The sequence below is a fragment of the Neopsephotus bourkii genome, unplaced genomic scaffold, assembly GCF_033783945.1.
Source record: "Neopsephotus bourkii isolate Nb327-2 ecotype Australia unplaced genomic scaffold, CSIRO-AGI_Nbou_v1 NB_1600, whole genome shotgun sequence".
Classification (NCBI taxonomy): domain Eukaryota; kingdom Metazoa; phylum Chordata; class Aves; order Psittaciformes; family Psittacidae; genus Neopsephotus; species Neopsephotus bourkii.
The window spans coordinates 2,377,772-2,397,468 of record NW_026902076.1 but is presented as its reverse complement, the minus strand read 5'-3'; the positions used below and the strand labels follow the sequence as shown (position 1 = coordinate 2,397,468).

At 39.6% G+C, this 19,697-nt stretch overlaps 1 protein-coding gene across 3 annotated transcripts in view; it reads right to left on the bottom strand.

The window, feature by feature from the left end:
* Positions 1 to 1,438: 1,438 nt before the first annotated feature.
* PKHD1 (PKHD1 ciliary IPT domain containing fibrocystin/polyductin) overlaps positions 1,439 to 19,697 on the bottom strand; it is a 251,034-nt gene continuing 232,775 nt past the window's right edge. For 2 of the 3 annotated variants that reach the window (XM_061372231.1, XM_061372229.1), the window contains exons 61-66: positions 16,235 to 16,370; positions 15,075 to 15,162; positions 11,806 to 11,913; positions 7,831 to 7,986; positions 6,548 to 6,667; positions 1,439 to 2,393 (exon numbers count right to left, since the gene is read on the bottom strand). In XM_061372231.1, coding sequence (XP_061228215.1) covers positions 2,044 to 2,393; positions 6,548 to 6,667; positions 7,831 to 7,986; positions 11,806 to 11,913; positions 15,075 to 15,162; positions 16,235 to 16,370 — 958 coding nt within the window. In that variant the 3' untranslated portion in view covers positions 1,439 to 2,043. Of the gene's footprint in view, positions 2,394 to 4,401; positions 4,509 to 6,547; positions 6,668 to 7,830; positions 7,987 to 11,805; positions 11,914 to 15,074; positions 15,163 to 16,234; positions 16,371 to 19,697 lie in introns of all 3 variants that reach the window. The other variant, XM_061372232.1, reaches the window with a different exon arrangement.

Sequence of the window (19,697 nt, the reverse complement as noted above, 5' to 3'; positions counted from 1 at the left end):
CACTTCCCTGGGAAGCTTTGTTCTAGTGCTTGACCACCCTTTTGGTGAAGAAATTTTTCATAATATCTGATCTAAAACTCAACCGTGGCACAACTTTTGCCATTTCCTCTTGTCTTATTGCTTGTTACTTGGGAGAAGAGACCAACAACCACCTTAGCTCCTTTCAGGTTGTAGAGAGTGATAGAGTCTCCCCTGAGCCTCCTGTTCACTGGTCTAAACAACTCCAGTTCCTCTGGCTTCCTCTTGCTCCTTCCACTCCATCCATACCTGCCCTTACCCTGGCTTTTGTAATGTATAATGTCTTCCTGTCAAGGAGTATTTCAGTGCACAAATTTACCCATGAAACATCCATGAATAGCTAGAAACCACTGTTGTCCTAATTGTAGTGTAGGAATTAAGGAGAACTCAACAATACAAAGACTAAGGGTCTTGGCTTGGGCTTGGATGTGACAGCTTCACTTATTAGGAGTAGAACTACTGAAGGGGAGATCAAGGGATGGAGGAATTCTGTTTCTTCAGAAAAGAAAAAATCTTCTACCATGTGAAAGCATCTAAAATTGGATATCAGCTGTGGAGGAAAGGAAGAGTCTCCAAATCATTTAACCAAACCTGGATGTGTCTGAAAGGTATATCTCTTTATTTGGACCCTGAATCATGAGCCTTAGGGATGATTGCCATAATAGAGTATTTTTGCCTCTGCAGAAAATACAGTAAGAAATTGCTTTTGCATATGATGGAAGAGGTCAGAAAGGCTGATCTCTTGCACTTCTTAATAATATAAGGCCCTCACCCTCAATTATCTCAAGCCAGAAAAGCTCCTTTGCCATCAGCCAGAAGCTCATCTAAGCATGGAATCAATCTGATTTCACCTGAATATGATGCTTATAAATGCTAATGCTGATTAATCTATTTTTGTACTTAAAATCTCTCTAGCTCACTGACCAGAATCTGCACCTTAGTTCCTTCAGCTTGAAGTGAACTGGTTTATGGTTGTTTCATTGCTGTTGTTTTCTTTCTTTAAAAAAAAAAAAAAAAAAAACACCAAGGTTTCTTACCTTCTCTTCCACTGCTGATCTGGCCAGAAACCTCATTTTCCTGCTTAAGTATTTTTAATGTAGAGGGGTGTAAATTTTATCTTGTGCCACTAGGACACCTTGCAACCAGAATTTTATGGTACACTGACGACATAATAAGGTTCCTGATCTTGTAGCTCAGTAAAACAAAGCACAAAGAAGTTCTCTGAGCAACTGAAAACCATCAGCGTTATTAATATAATTTATAAAACTGTAGTGTTTATAACAAGCCGGTGATTTAAGGGTGCTAGAAAACAATGCCATGGTGAAGATTTAACTCATCAAAATGCTTTAATTAAAAAAAAAAAAGAAAAAAAACCAACAAATACCACAGATTTAACTAGGGAGGAATGGAAGGGACTTAATCAAATAATAATGAAATGGAAGTTGAAGTTTCTGAGTTTTTTTCTCAGGAAAAAAAAAATATTTATGTACATAGTAAGGCTCTTTGAATGAAAATAAAGGCATGATTGAAAAAATGGGAAAATGCCTATATATTCGTTTCTATGCATGCATACTAATCACATTGCTCTAGACACTAAGACTACACTAGTGCTAATATATGAAAGTATCAGAAATCTGATCATCTGCACTGTTGTATCGTTTAGGCTAATCCTTGGATGCTTTTGAATGTAATCTCAAAGCTGACCTAGATAATTAACTAGCACTCCCCAAAAAACTCCTGGAGAGAATTGTAGAGGTGTCAGAAGGCTTATTCTCAACAGGCAGTTTGTATAGATGCACACTGTTTTGGAAACTAAGAAAGGTCAACGTCATAGATATGGCCAGAGTCTCCCAGCTGGCTGCAGATCCAGGTAAACAGTTCGTTTGTACATGTGGCCATCTGGCTCCCTATACTAATATGTGTACATTTTATTGTGACTACAGAGACAAAAGACTGAGCTTCACATTGACTGCAAGCCAGGCGAAACTTGCTTTGTCAGTGGCCGACCACCTCATGCCACTTCTTTTACATCTCTGCTGCTACTACAGGAACGTGCTCTCTGACATCATTCTGACATTCGGGCATCCTTTCAGGCATTTCCTTTTTGTTGTTGTAACCAGCTGAAGTCTGGAGGACATCCTTCTGGCTGGAGCATCCCAGAACAGTTGTCTGTGGAAGTTCCAAACAATCACCGGATGTTACTCCACATAGCTGCTGGTGACTGTCACTTTTCCTGGCTGAAGAAAAGGTATCCTTGTCCACTGTCTTACACTGGACAGTACTCATCTTTCTCACTGGCTTGGCTTCACAGGGCTGCAGGTTCAGCTCCTTCAGTTGTCCTGTGTCATGTCCCACTGCTCCAGTTCCTTCCATATCTGTGAAGGCAAGACTTGTTTAAAACTTGCTTTACACTAATTGCAAGATGCTACTTTCATATTCCTTCTGTGCCTTTACTGTGTGCCAGACATGAATGATAAAGCAGCTATTGTTGGACAAATAATTGTAACTCTTCACAAATTTTGGTTTGACAGAAAAAGTTGATAAAACCGTCAGCTGTTTCCACAAATAAACATAAAGCAACCAAAACATTTGATTTGTTCTTATTGATACACTAGCAGTTCCTAGAGCACATTCCAATGGCCAAAAAATATCTCAGAAAATGCTTAGTAATAAAGTATATAAAATACAGCTGGTTAGTAAGCTATGTATTGCTAAAACTGGTAATAATTTTGATGTTAAGATGTAAAAAAATTAATACTACCTATAAAATACATCAACCTTCTATGAATCAGGCTGCAATATAAAGTATAACTTTAAATTTCCAACATTTAAATCCTACTCAAAGCAGAGACTATATCTTGCAATGCTGCTTAAAAAACAATGTTGAAAAAAAATGAAGAAAAGGCAAAATATATCCTATACATTGTTCATGTGGGAACAAAAAAGGTTTACATCTTAATAAACCAAACAGTTATCAGCCACACTTGTGGTGTAACAGCAGATGGCTTCTGAGTTGACAGGGTGCGCTATCACTTCAGTGCAAGATTGGCAGCCTGCCACATCTGGATGCTGAATACGTTTGTAAAATTCTTGCAAATCCGTCCCTTCCCCTGAAAATAAAATGAAATCAGACCAGACCCAAACCTTTTACACTGGTTCCAAATCCTGAACTAGTTCTAGTCAACACATCTCATGTGGGCAACACCACTTTTTCTAGTCTATTCAACAGCATATATTACAGATCCTTATCACAAATGACCCCAGAAAATGTGCTGTTACCATTCCTGATTTTTTTGGGTTTGTCCTTGAATTTTGACCCCTAGCAACCTGCGACATTCAACCCCATGATTGCTGAGACTGTCTGCTTAGAGTCGTTCTCTTCTCCCTTTCCTGAAATCCTTAATTGGAATGGTATTTGCTGGAACCATATTCATAGAATCATAGAATACCTTAAACTGGAAGGGACCTCGTCGATCCCAGTGGATCATGGAGTCCAACTCCCTGTGTCTCACAAAAAATACCTAACATTAAATCATATGACTAAGAGCATCATCCAGATGCTCCTTGAACTCCTTGAACCCTGACAGGCATGCCAATGGCTTCATGCTTGCCCTCAATTTTCCTGTTAAGGAGTGTTAGCTTTTTTCAACTTGTACACTCACTGCTTTCAATTTCAGGATTGTACCTCTTGGAAATGCACGGGAAAGCTGTCAGTAAATTTTCAGGGGTCACACATGTTTCTGCATGTAATAGTTTTCCTTCTTAATATTGCTTTAACATTAGGTAGTTGGCTGCTTTAAAGTACAAATTACATACATCAGTAGGTTCAGTTTCCTTCTTTATACACATAAACAAGATAATCAGGTCATGACCCCTATACCAAAGCTTCCTGTTAGTTCTTGATATATACTGATACCCTCTTCATCTTCATAAGTGCCATTTCCAACTGTGAAAATAGGTCTTTTCAAGCCAGTTTGAAATAATGGAGGAGGATAAAAGTTTTCTGGATATAAACAGTTTAAAGGGTGAAATACTGCCTTAAGATTTGTATGACATAGTAATCTAAAATATCCTGATTTTTTTTTCAATTAATACAAACTACTCAATATCATTGAAGCAAACAACTGGATTAAGTGCTAGCTATCTGACAGAGCTCAGGCAGTAATTCCATATGGGAAATAATTTTCAGAGGTGGCAATACATGGCAGTACCAGACACTACTATTGAAATGGGAGTTATGCGGTGTTTCCATTGGTGGGATATTTGAAATGAAAAGTAAAATTTATTCTGTTGAAATTTAATAAAAGGTAGAAAAAATGGCAAGCCTGTAGAAAGGAAAAAGGAGGAGATGCTCTGAGCAACATAGGAGCAAGGGCCGCAGACCTTAATTGCACAATAGGTGAACCTCTTCAGATATACAACAGTGATTTCTTGGTGGTGGTGGCCGACAAGGTCAGGATAAGATCTATCAGGTACAGTACCTGAAAGGACTAGAGATTAAAGGTAGGAGACTTAAGCTGTTAGAGGATACAACTTTTAAATAGCCAAGGTGGTGAACCACCAGAATAAATTTCAGAAAGAAAAAGAAACAGTGTGTTCCTCCACCTCCAGGTGCCATTCTGTTAACCATGAGTTAGTTAATCAAAAGTTATTTAATTCAAGAGGGAGATAACTGTATATAGCTGAGGAGAATTTTTTGTTTTATTAAAGCAAGATCAGACAAGGCAGTATCTTGACCCCTTCTCCCATGCAATACTGTAAATCTACACATGCAGCTTTCTTCCTCAACTCTATCCCCAGCTAATTGTTCTGGGACAACAGCCAGGGCCCCTACATCCATTGGACTTCATACTGTATAAGCACTACCAAATAGAAAATCCTTCTAGCAAGTCTTGCTGTGGTGATTAATAATAACAGCTCCAAACACTTAATTGCATTGGAAAAGTGAAATTTCATTTGGGGGGAACAGCTATAAAGCAGAAACTAAACAAAAAGACTGCAGCTTTGATTTCTTCTCTCTCTCTCTCGAAAGCCAACAGCACTTTAAATAAGAATAAATCAAACATTAGACATTTCCAAGTCATATGTATTAAATTCACTTAAGATATTGTTACCCTTGTTTAGATTTGAACATACAGGGGGAATCTTTTTGTCTTGCAACTATTCCTAGAAGACTTTAAGTGGCTGGATTGCCTTTTGTGACAAAAAAATCTTTCTATGAATTATTTACATGACGGCTCCAATCAATGCTATACCTGTCAGCCTCCCCAGCCAAAATGAAAGTTCACTATGTAAAGGTGCCAAGGGAGAATGGCAACCTCCCACTGTGAGTTTATAGACAGAACTAAGTCAGCACGCATTATGTGTCAGAGCCGACATCAGACAGAATCAGATCCTTTGATCTCAGACCTCCACAGGAAGCTTAGATCTCAGACAAATTAGATAAAAAATGAATTTATAGCAGATATGTATCCTAAGGCACACAGCTGAATGCTGTGTTTTGGAGAAGTACAGCAAATATCAAAACACATAAACTGCAGAATTTCCTCTCTCATTCTCCCTCTCCCTTTGCTTTTGTGATAGATGCTAATTAAAAGGAGCTAAAAACTCCAGCTTACCTCTTCCTGCCTCTTATGTAATCCACAGGTTTTGAGAAAGAGGAAGGAAAAGAAATTCCCAAACATAGTAAATGGGTGGTTCAGTGGGGTTATCCGAATGCCCTTAGATCTGTGCTGCTGGCAGGTGAGACAAAAACCACCAACAACCACTATAAGAACATTTCACACTTACAGAAAGGGAAGCCAGTGCTTTCTGCTGCCAGTCACAGAGCCCTGAGGCGGTCTGCTTTTCCGTGACCTCAGAAGAAGTCATGTTTGATCAGCACATGATGAAAAGACAAGTCTCGAAGAGGTGTGTGGAAGAGGGGCGTTTCTGGCAGGACCATGGGGAGTATAGGGTGACAGGGAGCAAGGTGGGTGGGAATGGAGTTGCTTTGGGATGCTGGCATGGACTCACTGCTCGGAAAGCATGACATGACAGTCTAGTGAATGATGGAGGTAACAGATACAGTACAAATGAGTCCTGAGTGGTTTTTTCTACCCCCATCACAGTCCTGCTGAAGCCCTCCACAGCCTGCAAACTTATGCAGAGCATTTTGAGCACTGCAGTTATTGCTGCAGCACTAGGAGACCTGGGCAGGGAGGAGCACTGTTACTCCAGGTGTCTGGGGACACTGAATATTGGTCCCTGCCCTGCTCCAATGCCACTAGGTAAAATCACTGACTCCTTGAAACTAAGGGGGACTGTGCAACTGCCTTCAGTGGAGATAGAATTTCACACAATATATATAGAAAAGAGGTAAAATGGCAAATAGAAAAATAACAGTGAGGAGAAGAAGGCAATAAAATGACAAACCTTCTGAAAACTGTGCCATTGGTCCTGTACAAACCTATAGTTTAAGAGACTTAAACCAGCTCTTTTTAAACTCAACTGTTCATGAATTTGAATTACAGTCAAATTGCAGTCTCACCTGCTGCTACAGGCACACCATTTTTATTTTCTCCTTGATTGAAGCAGGTCTGGATGTGAGTTGCATGAGTCTGTGCCTGTTTATGGGGTCCCTTGGTACTGGCCCGTTCAATCCTTGTTTCTGCAATGAAACATACAGTCACATGACTCTCAATCCATCCTCTGCTCAGCAGCAATTATTAATTCAAGCAACAAAATACTGCTAGTGAATTAACAGATAATCTAGAAGTGTTCTTTCTACCCAAAAGAAGTGGAGAGTGCTGTTCTATGTTCATACCATCTTCTGTTTTGCCATCAGGGTTCCCACCTCTTCTCTTCAGTAGAGCTCTTCCTTATGTTGTCACAATGTTCAGTAATGCTGAAAATTCAGACCTTGTTTCAGCTAGTGCTTATGGTGCAGTTTAGGAGAAAGACCCTTCAGCCTGGATTTGCAAAATTACTTAAAAGCAAAAGTTTGGAGAAACTTATGAGAAGGTCTTGAAAGAAGTGGGAGATATCTTATTAACCAGGATGTGCACTTACTCCTCCAGTGTGGGTTACCTGTACATTTGGCTAGGTCCTGACTTCAGATACGGTATCTGAAAGGCAAATTTATTGGTAACTTTCAACATATCTAGCAGTTTCAGGTGACTGTTTGTCAATCAAGCCACCAATAGTTACGGTCACGTCCTTTTATCTTCAGTTGTAGTCTTACACAAATATCTTTTTATCTTCTGTAGTTGGAAAGCCTTCTTGAGGTAGTTTTGTTTGGTTTAAGAAAAAGAAATCAACCTTAAGGTAGATTAGTAGCACTGGGGATTTGCTGGGGTGAGAACTCCAGAGAAGCCGTAGCCCTCCCATTACCATTTTGACTCACATGATGCTTGATAGAATCATGTGAACATGGCTGTGCTGCAGTGTTTGTTGCATTCTCACTGCATCTGTGCCTGGTCCTTGGTCAGCACCAAGGTTGCATAACCTCACCACAGTTATATTTTGCTATGTCATCCTTCCATCAGGAAAATGCAGTGGTTGAATTGATCATTGAAATCATAGCAATTGCTTGTCTGCACTATGGAAATCAGATTTTCATCAGGTTTCACATACCACTAAAGCTTTTTCCAGACAGGACTCAGGCATCTGTTGTAGGTGCAAAACTGTATAACCGTGAACTACACACTATTCTGCTAATTACTGTACTTCTCAGAGCTTTCTCTCAGTGACATTGTCTGAATCCTGTTGTGGATTTTTAAAATAAAATAGGGAGTCTGCAAGTATAAATTTTAGTGGTTATTTCCAACTTACTATTGCTTTTGCTCTTCTTGAACCAGCAGAATGCAATAGTGAGGATGAATGCAGATGCTGCTGAACTCAGTATGACAACGAGGATCATGCTGGCCTTCACTCCCATGGGGACAGGGAAGATGGTAAATGGCTGAGACAACACGGTAAATTTAGCCCCTGAGAATTCAAAGCAGTCAGAGTTTACTGAGTTTATTACAAAGGCAAGAACATTGGTTTAATGGCTAACACACCAGGTTATAGGCTTTCAACAGTGACGCTGTTGTTAAAAATGCATGCACCCATAAGCCCATCTATCTCCAGATCAACATTAGCTAACATTTATTTAGGATTGAGCACCAGGACAAACCAAATATGGAGCAATACTTCTCCAATGCAACTTTCAAGCTTTCAGTGCTTCCTGAAACAGAGGCAACCTCTTTGTATTTAACAATCTTTAATATTTCTTTCATGAATTTGTATAGCTGACTACAGAAACTAGAAAATACATTCACAAAACATTTATTTCTGAGGCCAAATAGATCAGGCCCAGAAAGAAAACATGCACAATCTGCATAGCAAGACAGAAAAATTGGTTGTGACAAGAAGTGTGGCAAGTCATACAGTTTTTACAGGATGTACCCAATTCTTGACAATGTAAGATATAGGAGACCTAGAAACATTCATTAGCATTAACCTTAAGTCAGTGATGCAGAAAACTCCCAGTGGCTTTACTAATATTTTCTACCATGTTAATAATGAACATTATAAATAAAAGACTTTATTTTTATAGCATGGCAAAAATTTAGCTTCTTGACGCACACAAACTTGTTCTTCACCCAGAGATTCTAAAGTTTTCTGTAAATGAAGTCAGAATTAAGCCAGCCACCCCTCACAGTTTTTGTTGCTGAGGTCATTTGGTCTCAGCATCTGAGCATCAAGACTGGAAGATGCCTAATACTGCCCTTTTTAAATAAAAAATATGGAGAGCTTTTTTCCTTGAATCTCTTTCAAAACACGTTTTGAATGGAGATGTGCCTGGGAAGGACAGGAATTTAACAAAACTGGCCCTGGCACTACCTATAGGCCAATTTGAAGGATGTGGATGAGCACAACAACTCATTACCTGTCTTAAAATCTGACTTATTACAGGTCCTAACACCACAATTCTGGTAATTTTGCTGGATGGATATTTCTTTTACTTGTTTCAGTTCCACTTTTAATAAAAATCTAAAAGCCTTTTTTTTTCATCAATTTTTTTCATCAATTTATAAAAATAATTATAAACACGGTCAGATGGAGGCTTGGTGACTAGGGTAAGTAGCTGTAAGTACTTTTATCTGAAACTAATTAGATTTGTGTCAATGCTGTCCACTTGAATAAAGCAGAGAACAATGTGGGAAGCATGTTCCAATTGGGAAAAATTTCCTGCGGGTACAAACACATTTGAACTTCAGTTGAGAGAAGTAGTCTCACAGATATCAGATTCTACACAGACAGGTGCTTAAAGGTGCTTTGCACTGCTGTAATATTTTGTGAGTAGACTGCTGTTGGTTTAAATGAAAAGTGGATGTATGGAGCCCATTGGGATCCATATCAGTTGTGTGAATATTACTGTAACAAGATGCAAGACTATGCAACGGTGCTATGAATAGTTTACTCTCCCTAGGAGCTATCAGTAAAACATGGGATTATTGCTTTCAATGTTAACTGCATCTTCTGAGCTGCCTTCAAACAGCAAACTATGCCAGGGTACACAAAGAAACCTGGTAATGAAAACATATCCCAAACATTTATTCTCTGGTTACTTAATTATTGCTTATCTCAAACAATAATCAAGTATCTTTAGTAACAGTCTGGCAATATAAAACCTTTTATACTGTCTCTAGCTTGGTTCCAATTACAAACAAGCAAAGGGTGTACTTTCGTAGTGCATACCAAAAGTGTACGATACTCTTTTTTACACAGGTGATACCTGCACAGATGCATCAGCTGTCCACATTGCTAGGTGTAAACATCTCTTTCCAATACTCTGACTAAATGTTTCAGAAAAGGGACCTCCATTTGACCTTTGTTCAGAGGAAAAATTTTGTGACTTCCCTGAAATAGCTTTCAAAACACGTTTCATTATGCTGTACTTCTCACTAGAGAGTCAGATCTCATGAGGCGCTGACTTTCCGTCACTCTCACTGAAGTGAAGGCAATTGGAGCAGCAGATGTTTGTCAGCACATACCCTAAAAGTAGACATATGTGCCCCTTTAAAGGCCTACCTTCAAGTACTCCCGGCACCCTCATTCTCTCTTTGAAAAGCCATTGGCAACACCTCACGTTGATTAGCCACTTATGACTAGGAGGAGCAAAAGTTTCTCATAAAAAATTCCCTGGATCTTCATTTAATCCTATGATAGGAAGGGATTTCTTGTGTTATAAATCCTATCCTATGCTATTATGTGTACCATGTCATACAGTATCCATACATTCGTAAATATATTGATCTCCATCCAAAACCAGTTTTAGCTGTTCTCAGTATTTTCTATTATTATTAAGATAGGTTGTTCAGAAAAATGTAGTCTAAAAGTTAGTAACTTTTTAAATTTTTTTCCTAGATTTTTTCATTAGCTGTTTCAGCTTGGCCACTTCATCAGTCGGATGTATTTGTCCTCTGTTTCTTTCCTGTTTCTTGTCTGAAACAAGCCTTGCTATTTTGGAGTTTTCATATTAAAAATGGTCAGGCTATACCTACTCCATTTTGAGATCACCTCTAAAAACACATAAACAAAATTATGTTCAATGCTGCAAAGGAGTACTTATCAAGGTTTAATGCAGTGGCAATCATGCCACCTTACCTCTATTGGAAATATTTCTGTCTGTCCTTCCTAGTCTCCTTTCCACCTGGTGGTTCTCAATTTATATATATATATATGGAGTTATCATCTCTATCTGTATCTATATATTTATATCAATATATCTATCTGTATATATATCTATATATCTATTTATACCTATGTCTACATCTATGTGTATACCTATATATATCATCTATATCCATACATATATCATATATGTATGTATGTGTGCAATACCAGAATAGTCACTTTAAACATCATTTAACAATAGCTATATCTTAATTTGTCTTTGGACTGCATACCAGATTGCATATACCCGTTTCTCCTTTGAATTGCCTCAGTAGTGATTCTGCAAGAAGAAAACCGTACTTGGACACCTACACAGCTTCAGAGCCAGATTTGTAGATAAGTTCAGGCCCCCAAACAGTTGGACAGGTGCTTCCCTTGTGCAGATGCCCTAAGGCTTTTGCAAGCCAGACTTCACATGGTGCCATATCCCCAAGGTGCTGATGTCCTCCCTCAGCTGCTGTTTCTAAGAGGTTACAAGCACACCTGCCTCTTCACCATTATTGGGGTTGTTCACAGACCTAATGCAAACTGCATGATCCTGGAGGTTCTGATGTCATCTCTGTAAACTGAAAGGATACCTGTAGCAGAGCCCAGTCCTGAAGGCATGCTCTGAATGTATGTAATCTCTTGCACCCATAAAGATGACCAGGTGCAGACTAACAGTTGGTGAAAGGAGCTATGAAAATAATTGAAGCACAGATGGAGAATTTCTGAATACAAACAGGAAAAAAAGGACTCAAGAGGAAAAAGTTTGCTCTGGCAGCTTGGCTGACCTTAAGTACCTGATTCCTACATGGGATACATAACTAAGGAATCCAGAGAGAAAGAGGCACCTTTCTTTAACAATAGTCTCTACTGACTCATCTTGATTTTAGGAATCTTGCATGAATAGCTCAGGCGCTACTCAGCTCTCTTGCAGCCTGGGTAATGCCAACTTGGATGTGTGAGTGAAGTCAGGGTGTTTAGAGGTTTGGCATTGTGCCACTCATTCAAACAAAGCCTAACTCCCTTTTTATAAATTCAGATGACCTGTAAGGTTTTAAGTTGAGTTACCAAATAAAACACGCAGAAAATTTAGCTTACCTGGGGGTGATGTGACAGTGAACACCAGTTTCCAGCCTGTTCCTGAGCTGGAGACAGCCAGACTGGAAAAGCTTGCACATCCATCTATGACCTCCACTTTGGTGAGTCCTGTAGAGTAAGAAAAATTTTACATCCAGATAAGTACCACCTCAGCCCCTCTGAGAATCCCTGTGACTTTAAGGGGACTTTGGAAAAGCTAAATACGGTGTCTTTCCTAATTGTAAATATTTGTGTAACCCCAGAAATTTTACATAGGGTCAGGTCTTCACAGATATTTGGACATCAAGTCCATGATGAGTTGGAGAAATTTAAGTTCTGAACATTTCTGAATCTTCATGCTCATTGTAAAATGGCATTAAAATGAATATGGAAGTTAAGGCCATCAAGCATAGGTAAAAGGAGCTACACAGATGCATTAGGAAGCTCCAGATGATAATAATTTTGATTTAACTAGTGTCTTGTGTGACTATGTTGCTAAGGTTAGGAGAGTATTAGTGAGAGACTGAGTATTTTCTGTCCTAAAGGGATGGTCTCAAGGAGCCAGACACTGCAGCTAAGGGAAAAGAACTGACTGGTTTAACTATTTTATGATTTGCAGGTGTTTCACTTCGTCATTTGGGCATATTCCTTCCTGACCTACTGTTAAATTATTTTGAACTTTTCTACAACTCTGTCAGATGCTTTGAAAGGGAAAAATTCTGGTGACTACCCTGTGATTGTACAGGAGACACTTTCAGATAGAAACCTGGCAGGGGAAAGCTCCATGAGGAGGATTAAAATGAAACCTGGGAGAGCTAGTTTCTTTGCTATTTTACCTCCTGCTCTAAGGTATCAGGGAATGCATTCTGACCCAACGTTTACACCTGTTATATTTGCTATCCTTGTAGGTTTTGGATTTTTTTTTTTAATTTATGATTTTCTTTGCAGTTGGATCTCCATTTTATTGTGTGTATCTTTGAGAACCAGCCAAGTCCTGGCCTTGGAGCAATGCTGACCAGGTCTGGGCTTCCTTCAGGCTCTTGGGGTGACAGAGGTAAAATCCTGAAGACTGACAAATTTCAAAATGTTGGTTCAGGTGGGGGTGGGAAGTCAAAGCTTCCTTAGGATGCTGGGCTTGCTCCAGTGATCACAAGCACAGACTTTCACCTGCTCAAACACAACAAGTAATAACTATATGCTTTACGAAGCAGGTGGGTTTACATTTTATTGCAATTAAGGAGCACAGGTGAAGATACATAATGTCTGAATGTGAGGAGAACATTCCTACTCTGCCATTCCTGTGTTCAGGATATTGAGCAAAGTGGTGTAGTAGCAAACATCTTTGTGAGACATTTTGCAATCATAGATGTGTAGGAGTGATCAGCAAGTGGGGACAAGGATTTTGATGGTAGGCATACTGCAGAACAATTTTTCTCTGCTGGTATCCCATTTTTCCTACCAACAGCCATATGATACATACTAAACAGTGCCCGGGTCAGTTCTTTGGCACTGAAGAACTGCATGCCCTAGCCAAACCTCTTAAACTCTTACAGACTCCAAACAGAGATGCTGCAATGCAAACTGCCAACTGGGCTGGTTTCTGAACTATGGCCAGAGACAAGGTCCTGGGCAAAAGCTTGTCACATTTTAAAGATTTAGCAACAGAAATAATAAAGCTTCCCAACTCCATGATTGGATATTTAGTTTACTAATATCCCAGTTAGTTTTGAATACCTATATATGTTTTTTCTATTTTTGTACAGCTTCTAGCACACCAAATCCCCAACTTCATTGTGAGCCTCCAGGACCAGCTGTGATGTGTAAGCAAGCTATAATTTATCCTGTGAATAGACTTGCTATAGATGTGGGAATCCGGATTTCTTTAATTGCTCTAGTCTGATCCTGGCTCATCTACTTATCTACTATTTTTATGATCCTCCTTATGACACAGCCTGCGCAGACTAGCAAGACTTTTCTTGGCTCTGGTTCTCACTGTAACACTGCTTTTACAGAGGGTCTTGTGAGCTGTGTTTGAATACTTTATAATTGCCATTTCCAGTCTATGATGAAGCCTGGAGTACTGTACTGTACTTCTCAACAGTCTATCTCAGCTTTCAGGCACATATGCTTCAAAGCTCAGAATATTATAGATATATATGGGAGTCTTCACAAAGATCTCTCAGGCAAGCTGGTATTTAACATAGAAGCAAGCTAATTTGAAGCTAAACTGCTTTCATGAGGCAGTTTGGCTGCTGTCAGATGAAGCAGCCTTAGTGTGCTAGACGGGACCCATTTTGCTTAAATGCTGCTTTTATGTGTTTCAAAAGATGACTGCAATAAGGACGTTTGTCAAAGGAAAAACTGCAAGAAACTATTACATAGAGAACATCTGTACTACATAGCTCTTTCTTGCTGGAGTTTATTGACTATTAATTTGATGCATGTATCTTTTAAAGAATGTGAAGTGCATTTCTCTTCTGTGACTTCTTTCTCGCCTCCCTTCCTTCCTTCCTTCCTTCCTTCCTTCCTTCCTTCCTTCCTTCCTTCCTTCCTTCCTTCCTTCCTTCCTTCCTCCCTCCCTCCCTCCCTCTCTCCCTCCCTCCCTCCCTCCCTCCCTTTTAGCAATGAAAATTAAGATTATATCATTGATATAATTTCCATTTTCTAGTTTACAAGCTTATGATCATCCACAGGTTTTTGGTTCAGCACTGAACTTAAACAAGGTTCTGTATATAAGCATGTTCATAGCCTCAGTAACCTCAAGGGAAATACTCACATGCTTAGAGTTAGTTATGAGTTCAGGTCTTTTGATAAATGAGGACCAGAATGGAAATATTTAGATCCCTTGTGAAAAACATTTCCATGTTTAAGTATGCTAATTACAAACAATAGGCAGTTGTTTCTGTCTGTACTTGGCCAGATCCTTTGCTGGCACAAAAAGGTTGTCATTGACTCTAAGGAAATTGCCCCAGTTAACATTAGCTGAAAATTCAAGTATTAGGTTTTCTAATTCTTCAGTCTTTTCTTTTTTTGATCTGACGTGTGTATTTTCAAGATAAACTACTGGATATACTCCCTTTAAGCTGCCAGAGCACGAAAATACTTTTGCATAAGCTTCTCTCTCTCTAACTTATGACTGGGCAGATCACCAAACTCCTGCTGTAACCTTTTTTCAGCCCGAAGACTAGTTTTCAAACCCAGTATTTCCCAGGGAGAATTCTTAAATATATCATCACCATTCTGCATATCTGCTTTGCCGTAAACCCTTCTATAAGGAAACACATCCAAACCTCTTAGCACAGCTTTGGAGGAGCCTTTGAGGTGAGCTGATACAACCCAGGGTTCTGAGGGAGGCCCCAGTTTGTCAACTTTTAGACCCTGGAAAGAAAACCAGAAGAATTAAGGTCTAATAGAAAACACAAGACATGTCTGAGGAAGGGTATGAAAGTCAAAGGAAGGTTCAATTGCCTAAATTTAAGTTTTGTGTGACATCCAGCAGAGTTGGCTTGTGGAAAGCTCTTATCTTTCTACAGAAGCTGGAGGCCAACTAACATATTCTTCACCCTGCAACACAACAAGATGTCTGTGTGTAGGGAACTGAAGTGAAATAGAAAGAAGCTGAAAGTCTTGTGCCTCATAGTCATAAAATCATTCTCATGACTAATGGATATACAGAGCTGTTTTTATTGTAAAGCAGCATTGCACCCAGAAATAGCATGCATGAAGCTGTCAAAGCTTGGATTTGACACCAAGCTTCTGGGTCACAACTGGAAAAATATTGTACCTGGGTCTAGTTATTCTGTGGCTATGCTTTTGCTTGTCCAGCAAAATGGGAATGATTCCATTACAGAAAATAATTGGAAAACAGGAAAGAGGACATGAAAATATAAAGAAAATAGAACCATAGCATGAAGACATGTTATGCAGATTTCACCTTACTTTTGGTATCTAAATCTAGTCCCACAACCTGTCAATATCTAAGGACTCACTGGACCTAGTCTGCTGCTTCCAGGACTCATGTTAGTGCCTCTGGCAGTGCTAAATCACATCACATTGAAGTCCAAGCTTGTTTTAAACATGGTGATCTCTACACAGCACTGCTCTACATGGTGCGGACTTGTCAGAGAAGACCAGGATACCCCATTATATCTGACATTGACAGCCTTCATGATTGTGTTGCTGTTCCCATATTTCTCAATTATATCTTCTAAGCTTTAGTAGCAGAAATCAAAAACCTGCACATAATTGTTTCTACAACACAGATCCAACATTCACAGATAAAAGCTGAAAAATGCAAACAGTGACCATCCTGGAAGATGTCAATTGCTATTTATTTATAAAACTATTTTCTGCCATATTTAGGTCCATCTCATAGCTTTGGGATTGCTTGGAAATGGCAAAATCATACAGAATTAAGAGAAGCGCCCATTCACAGAGGTGCAAATCCTACCTTACTGTCCAGGAAAATGATTTTTGGCTGTACAGGAAGTTGCTTCTCTATTTCTCCATCTGAGGGCTGCACCTGAATAGAGATGCTGTAAGGTCTCACATACAAGCATGTTTCTGGATGCTGTTTGCTTCCATTTCTTTTACATGCAAAAAAAATTGGGGGGAGGGATAAGAAAATTAATGCTATGAAAACACCCAGTGCTAGTCCCAGAGGCAATTCGTATCTTACCTAGGAACAACATGCTACTTTTTGTTCACAGGTGTTTTTTACCTTAGCAATGCAACTTGCAATACTTAGTGTTTGTTATGAATAGGAAGGAGCACTATACTGAAGGACCACTGATTTACCTTGTAACAGCATTTTGATTCCTTGGGTGAGCACAGTATGCATGGAATTATGAAACAAGCATCACTTCCAAGCAGAGACCATAACCAAAGCAATAAAAAAAATCCTTTTGTTTTAATCCACAGTTTACAAATGGAAAAGTGAGAAATTGACATGATGAATTATGTCCCTGGTGTCACATTGAGTATGTATGTGGCAGAGAAAGGGATTTAATGGATACATAAACCCAATGCTATAGCCCCGAAGTCTTCATTTCAGTGAACTAATAACAGTGGAAGCTACAAATGCTTCCTGTTCAGCAGAAAGATTTCCAATGAACACCTTTGAGCTCCTCCTTCTTAGAAAAAATAATTCAGTTCCTCTACACCGCCGCAGCCCTTACAGGGCTTTATTGCATTTCCTTATCCTGCATATCTGCATACCTTTAATTATCTGCAAAGTCTGCATACTGAAATATAGAAATGCATACACACTCTATTTAAAGACATCAGGTTTTCCAAGACTGAAATTTAAATTAGAACATCCCAGGAGAAGGGTTTTGCATTTGAATCAAGAACCAACACTTTATTCTGAGCCACTGTAATTTCATTCCCTCTCACAGTGCTTTGTGTCATTTAGCATCTCATATATATATATACAATTTATATATATATAAAAGCCTCTAATCTGCAATTGTGGTTAAGCGGCTTGGGGTTTGGCATTGTCTTGAAATGAAAGTAGAAAAGCTGTTCATTCATCTCTAGTCTTAGCTTAAAGGTGTTTACAAACAAGATATGTGGAGTATAAGTTTCCCTTGGTCTAACTCAGTTTTTTGGTTTAAGTTTTGGGTTTGTTGGCATTTTTTTATAGATGCTACTATGCATGACAAACCTGAAACTGTTTATACTGTAGCTGCTGGTCCACAGACAGTGGCAAGGTCAGCTAAGGCTTAAAGGATACCTACAGTCTCTAGAACTAGCTCAAAGATTTAAGTTTCAGTTCTTATCCTGGTTCTTTTTCTTTTTTGTGAGTGGGAATGTGATGATGATGAAAGGGTGATCAGGGGACTGGAGCACCTCCCATATGAAGATAGGCTGAGAAAGTTGGGGCTGTTCAGCCTGGGGAAAAGAAGGCTGCATTGAGACCTCATAGCAGCCTTCCAGTATCTGAAGGGGGCCTGCAAGGCATCCCTGCCCATGCAGGAGGGTAGGAACTAAATGATAATAAGGTCCTTTCCAATCCTGACCATTCTATGATTCTATGAAAAAGCAGTGTTATGTAAAGTTCATGTCAAAGGCATCAATTCATTCATCAGTTCTCTTATCTACCTCCTTCCACAGATGTGCATTCAGCACTGTGATTGATACTCACTGCAGGAACAATACACCACATCACTCATGTTTTCATGACAGATATCTGCACTTCATGTGAGCTCTACACTCCAGCTGAGTCCAGACAAGTCTCGTGATTCTTGGCATGGCTTCTGAAAACCCAACATATTTTTTTCTTCTATTCCAGCTTATTTAGAACTGACAATGAACAGGAAAAATGTTGACATTGAAATGCCCTAACTCCACACCCCAAGCCCTACATGGTAAAACCATGCTCATCCTACACATAAAGGAAGGGCAAAATGTGGTTGTAGCTAAACTTAGTTCCCACTCCCTAGAGTGAGTAATAGCAAAGAAAACAAAGCAAAAATACGCATGAATGCTTAAAAATTAATGTTTGTTTGCAGATAATTTGTATTCAGATAACACCGTACGAGACATGGTGTTTCCCTGCCCGTGGCAGGGTGGGTGGAACTAGATGATCTTTAGGTCCTTTCCAACCCTAAGCATTCCTGTGAGTCTGTATCCCACATGGTCCAACCTGACTCTTGCTGTAAGGGAGTCCCTGCCTTAGGGTACAACCCTGCACACAGTGAGTTATTTTCCTGTGAGCATCAGTGTAGAGGAGGAGGAGAGAGGAGCAGCCTGCTGCTCCCCTGATGATTTGTGCTGGAAGGGAAATAGGTTTTCCTGGCACAGCTTTGCTGCTGGGAGGTGGGGACATGGCCATGCCTTTAGCCTAGCAAGGACAGGAGCAAAGAGAGCTGCCTTGCTCCTGATGGGCATGAAGGGCATGCTGTTTTGTCACTACCCTGAAGTCTCATGCTGAGAAGGAGCAGGTTGGTTTGCAATTCCCTGCTGACAGTGCTCAATGGGGAACAGCTCTGTTGCTCAGTGCCTTGCAGCTCTTCTAAATGTGGGCACAGCAGGATGCTCCTGGTACCTTAGTCAACGGAAACAACAGGGATCCCAGATCCTTTCACCATCAGTGCCAGCACATGCCTCTTGAACATGCTGAGGCTCTGCAGGAGGGCAAGTGTCTGCTCTTTAGTAGCAAGGAAGTCAGTGGTTGTAGAAAGTAAAGGTTTATGGCACGTATGAAGGTGTGCTTGAGAAACCAGGTGGAAAGATTTGGGAAGGAAGAAAGTCTCCCTGAAATCAATGACAGCTTGTCATTTTAACTATAATTAAAATAATATCTATAATAATGACAATAAGAAAAACAAAACTACCACCACCAATAATAATAGTAGCAATTATTATAATTTCACTTTAAGTGAAAAGACACCAGACTGAGAGCTTGGGTCAAGGGTCCATTAAAGCTGATGGATATGTCTGTACTAGAAAACTAAATACTGCCAAAGAAAAAGCCTTGGCACTGATACTTGATCACCGCTACTTGTTAAACTGTCAGCCCATCACAAGCTGTGGTCCAGGACCAGTAGCAACGTACAAGACAACTCCCAAATGGTCTGGTAACTAATAGAGTCAGATAATATTCTCACTTGGCAGTTTCAATGAGGCCGGCCTGAAATGGTGGGTGAGATAATTTAATTTGGACACAGGCTGATTCGTATCAGCTGGTCTTGGTGCCAGAGAACATTCTAATTTATTTAATTTCCCAATAAACATAGACAATGAAACTAATTGCACAGTTGTCGGGGTATGTCTGCAATGCTAGTTTTGCAGCATCAGTATACCATCAGAATGGGAAGGAGGTTTGGAACAATTTGGGGAGCAAATAATATGTCAAAAAGCATCCTGGTTAAGCCTAGGAGATTTTTTGTTCGTTCTTGGAAAGGTGGTGA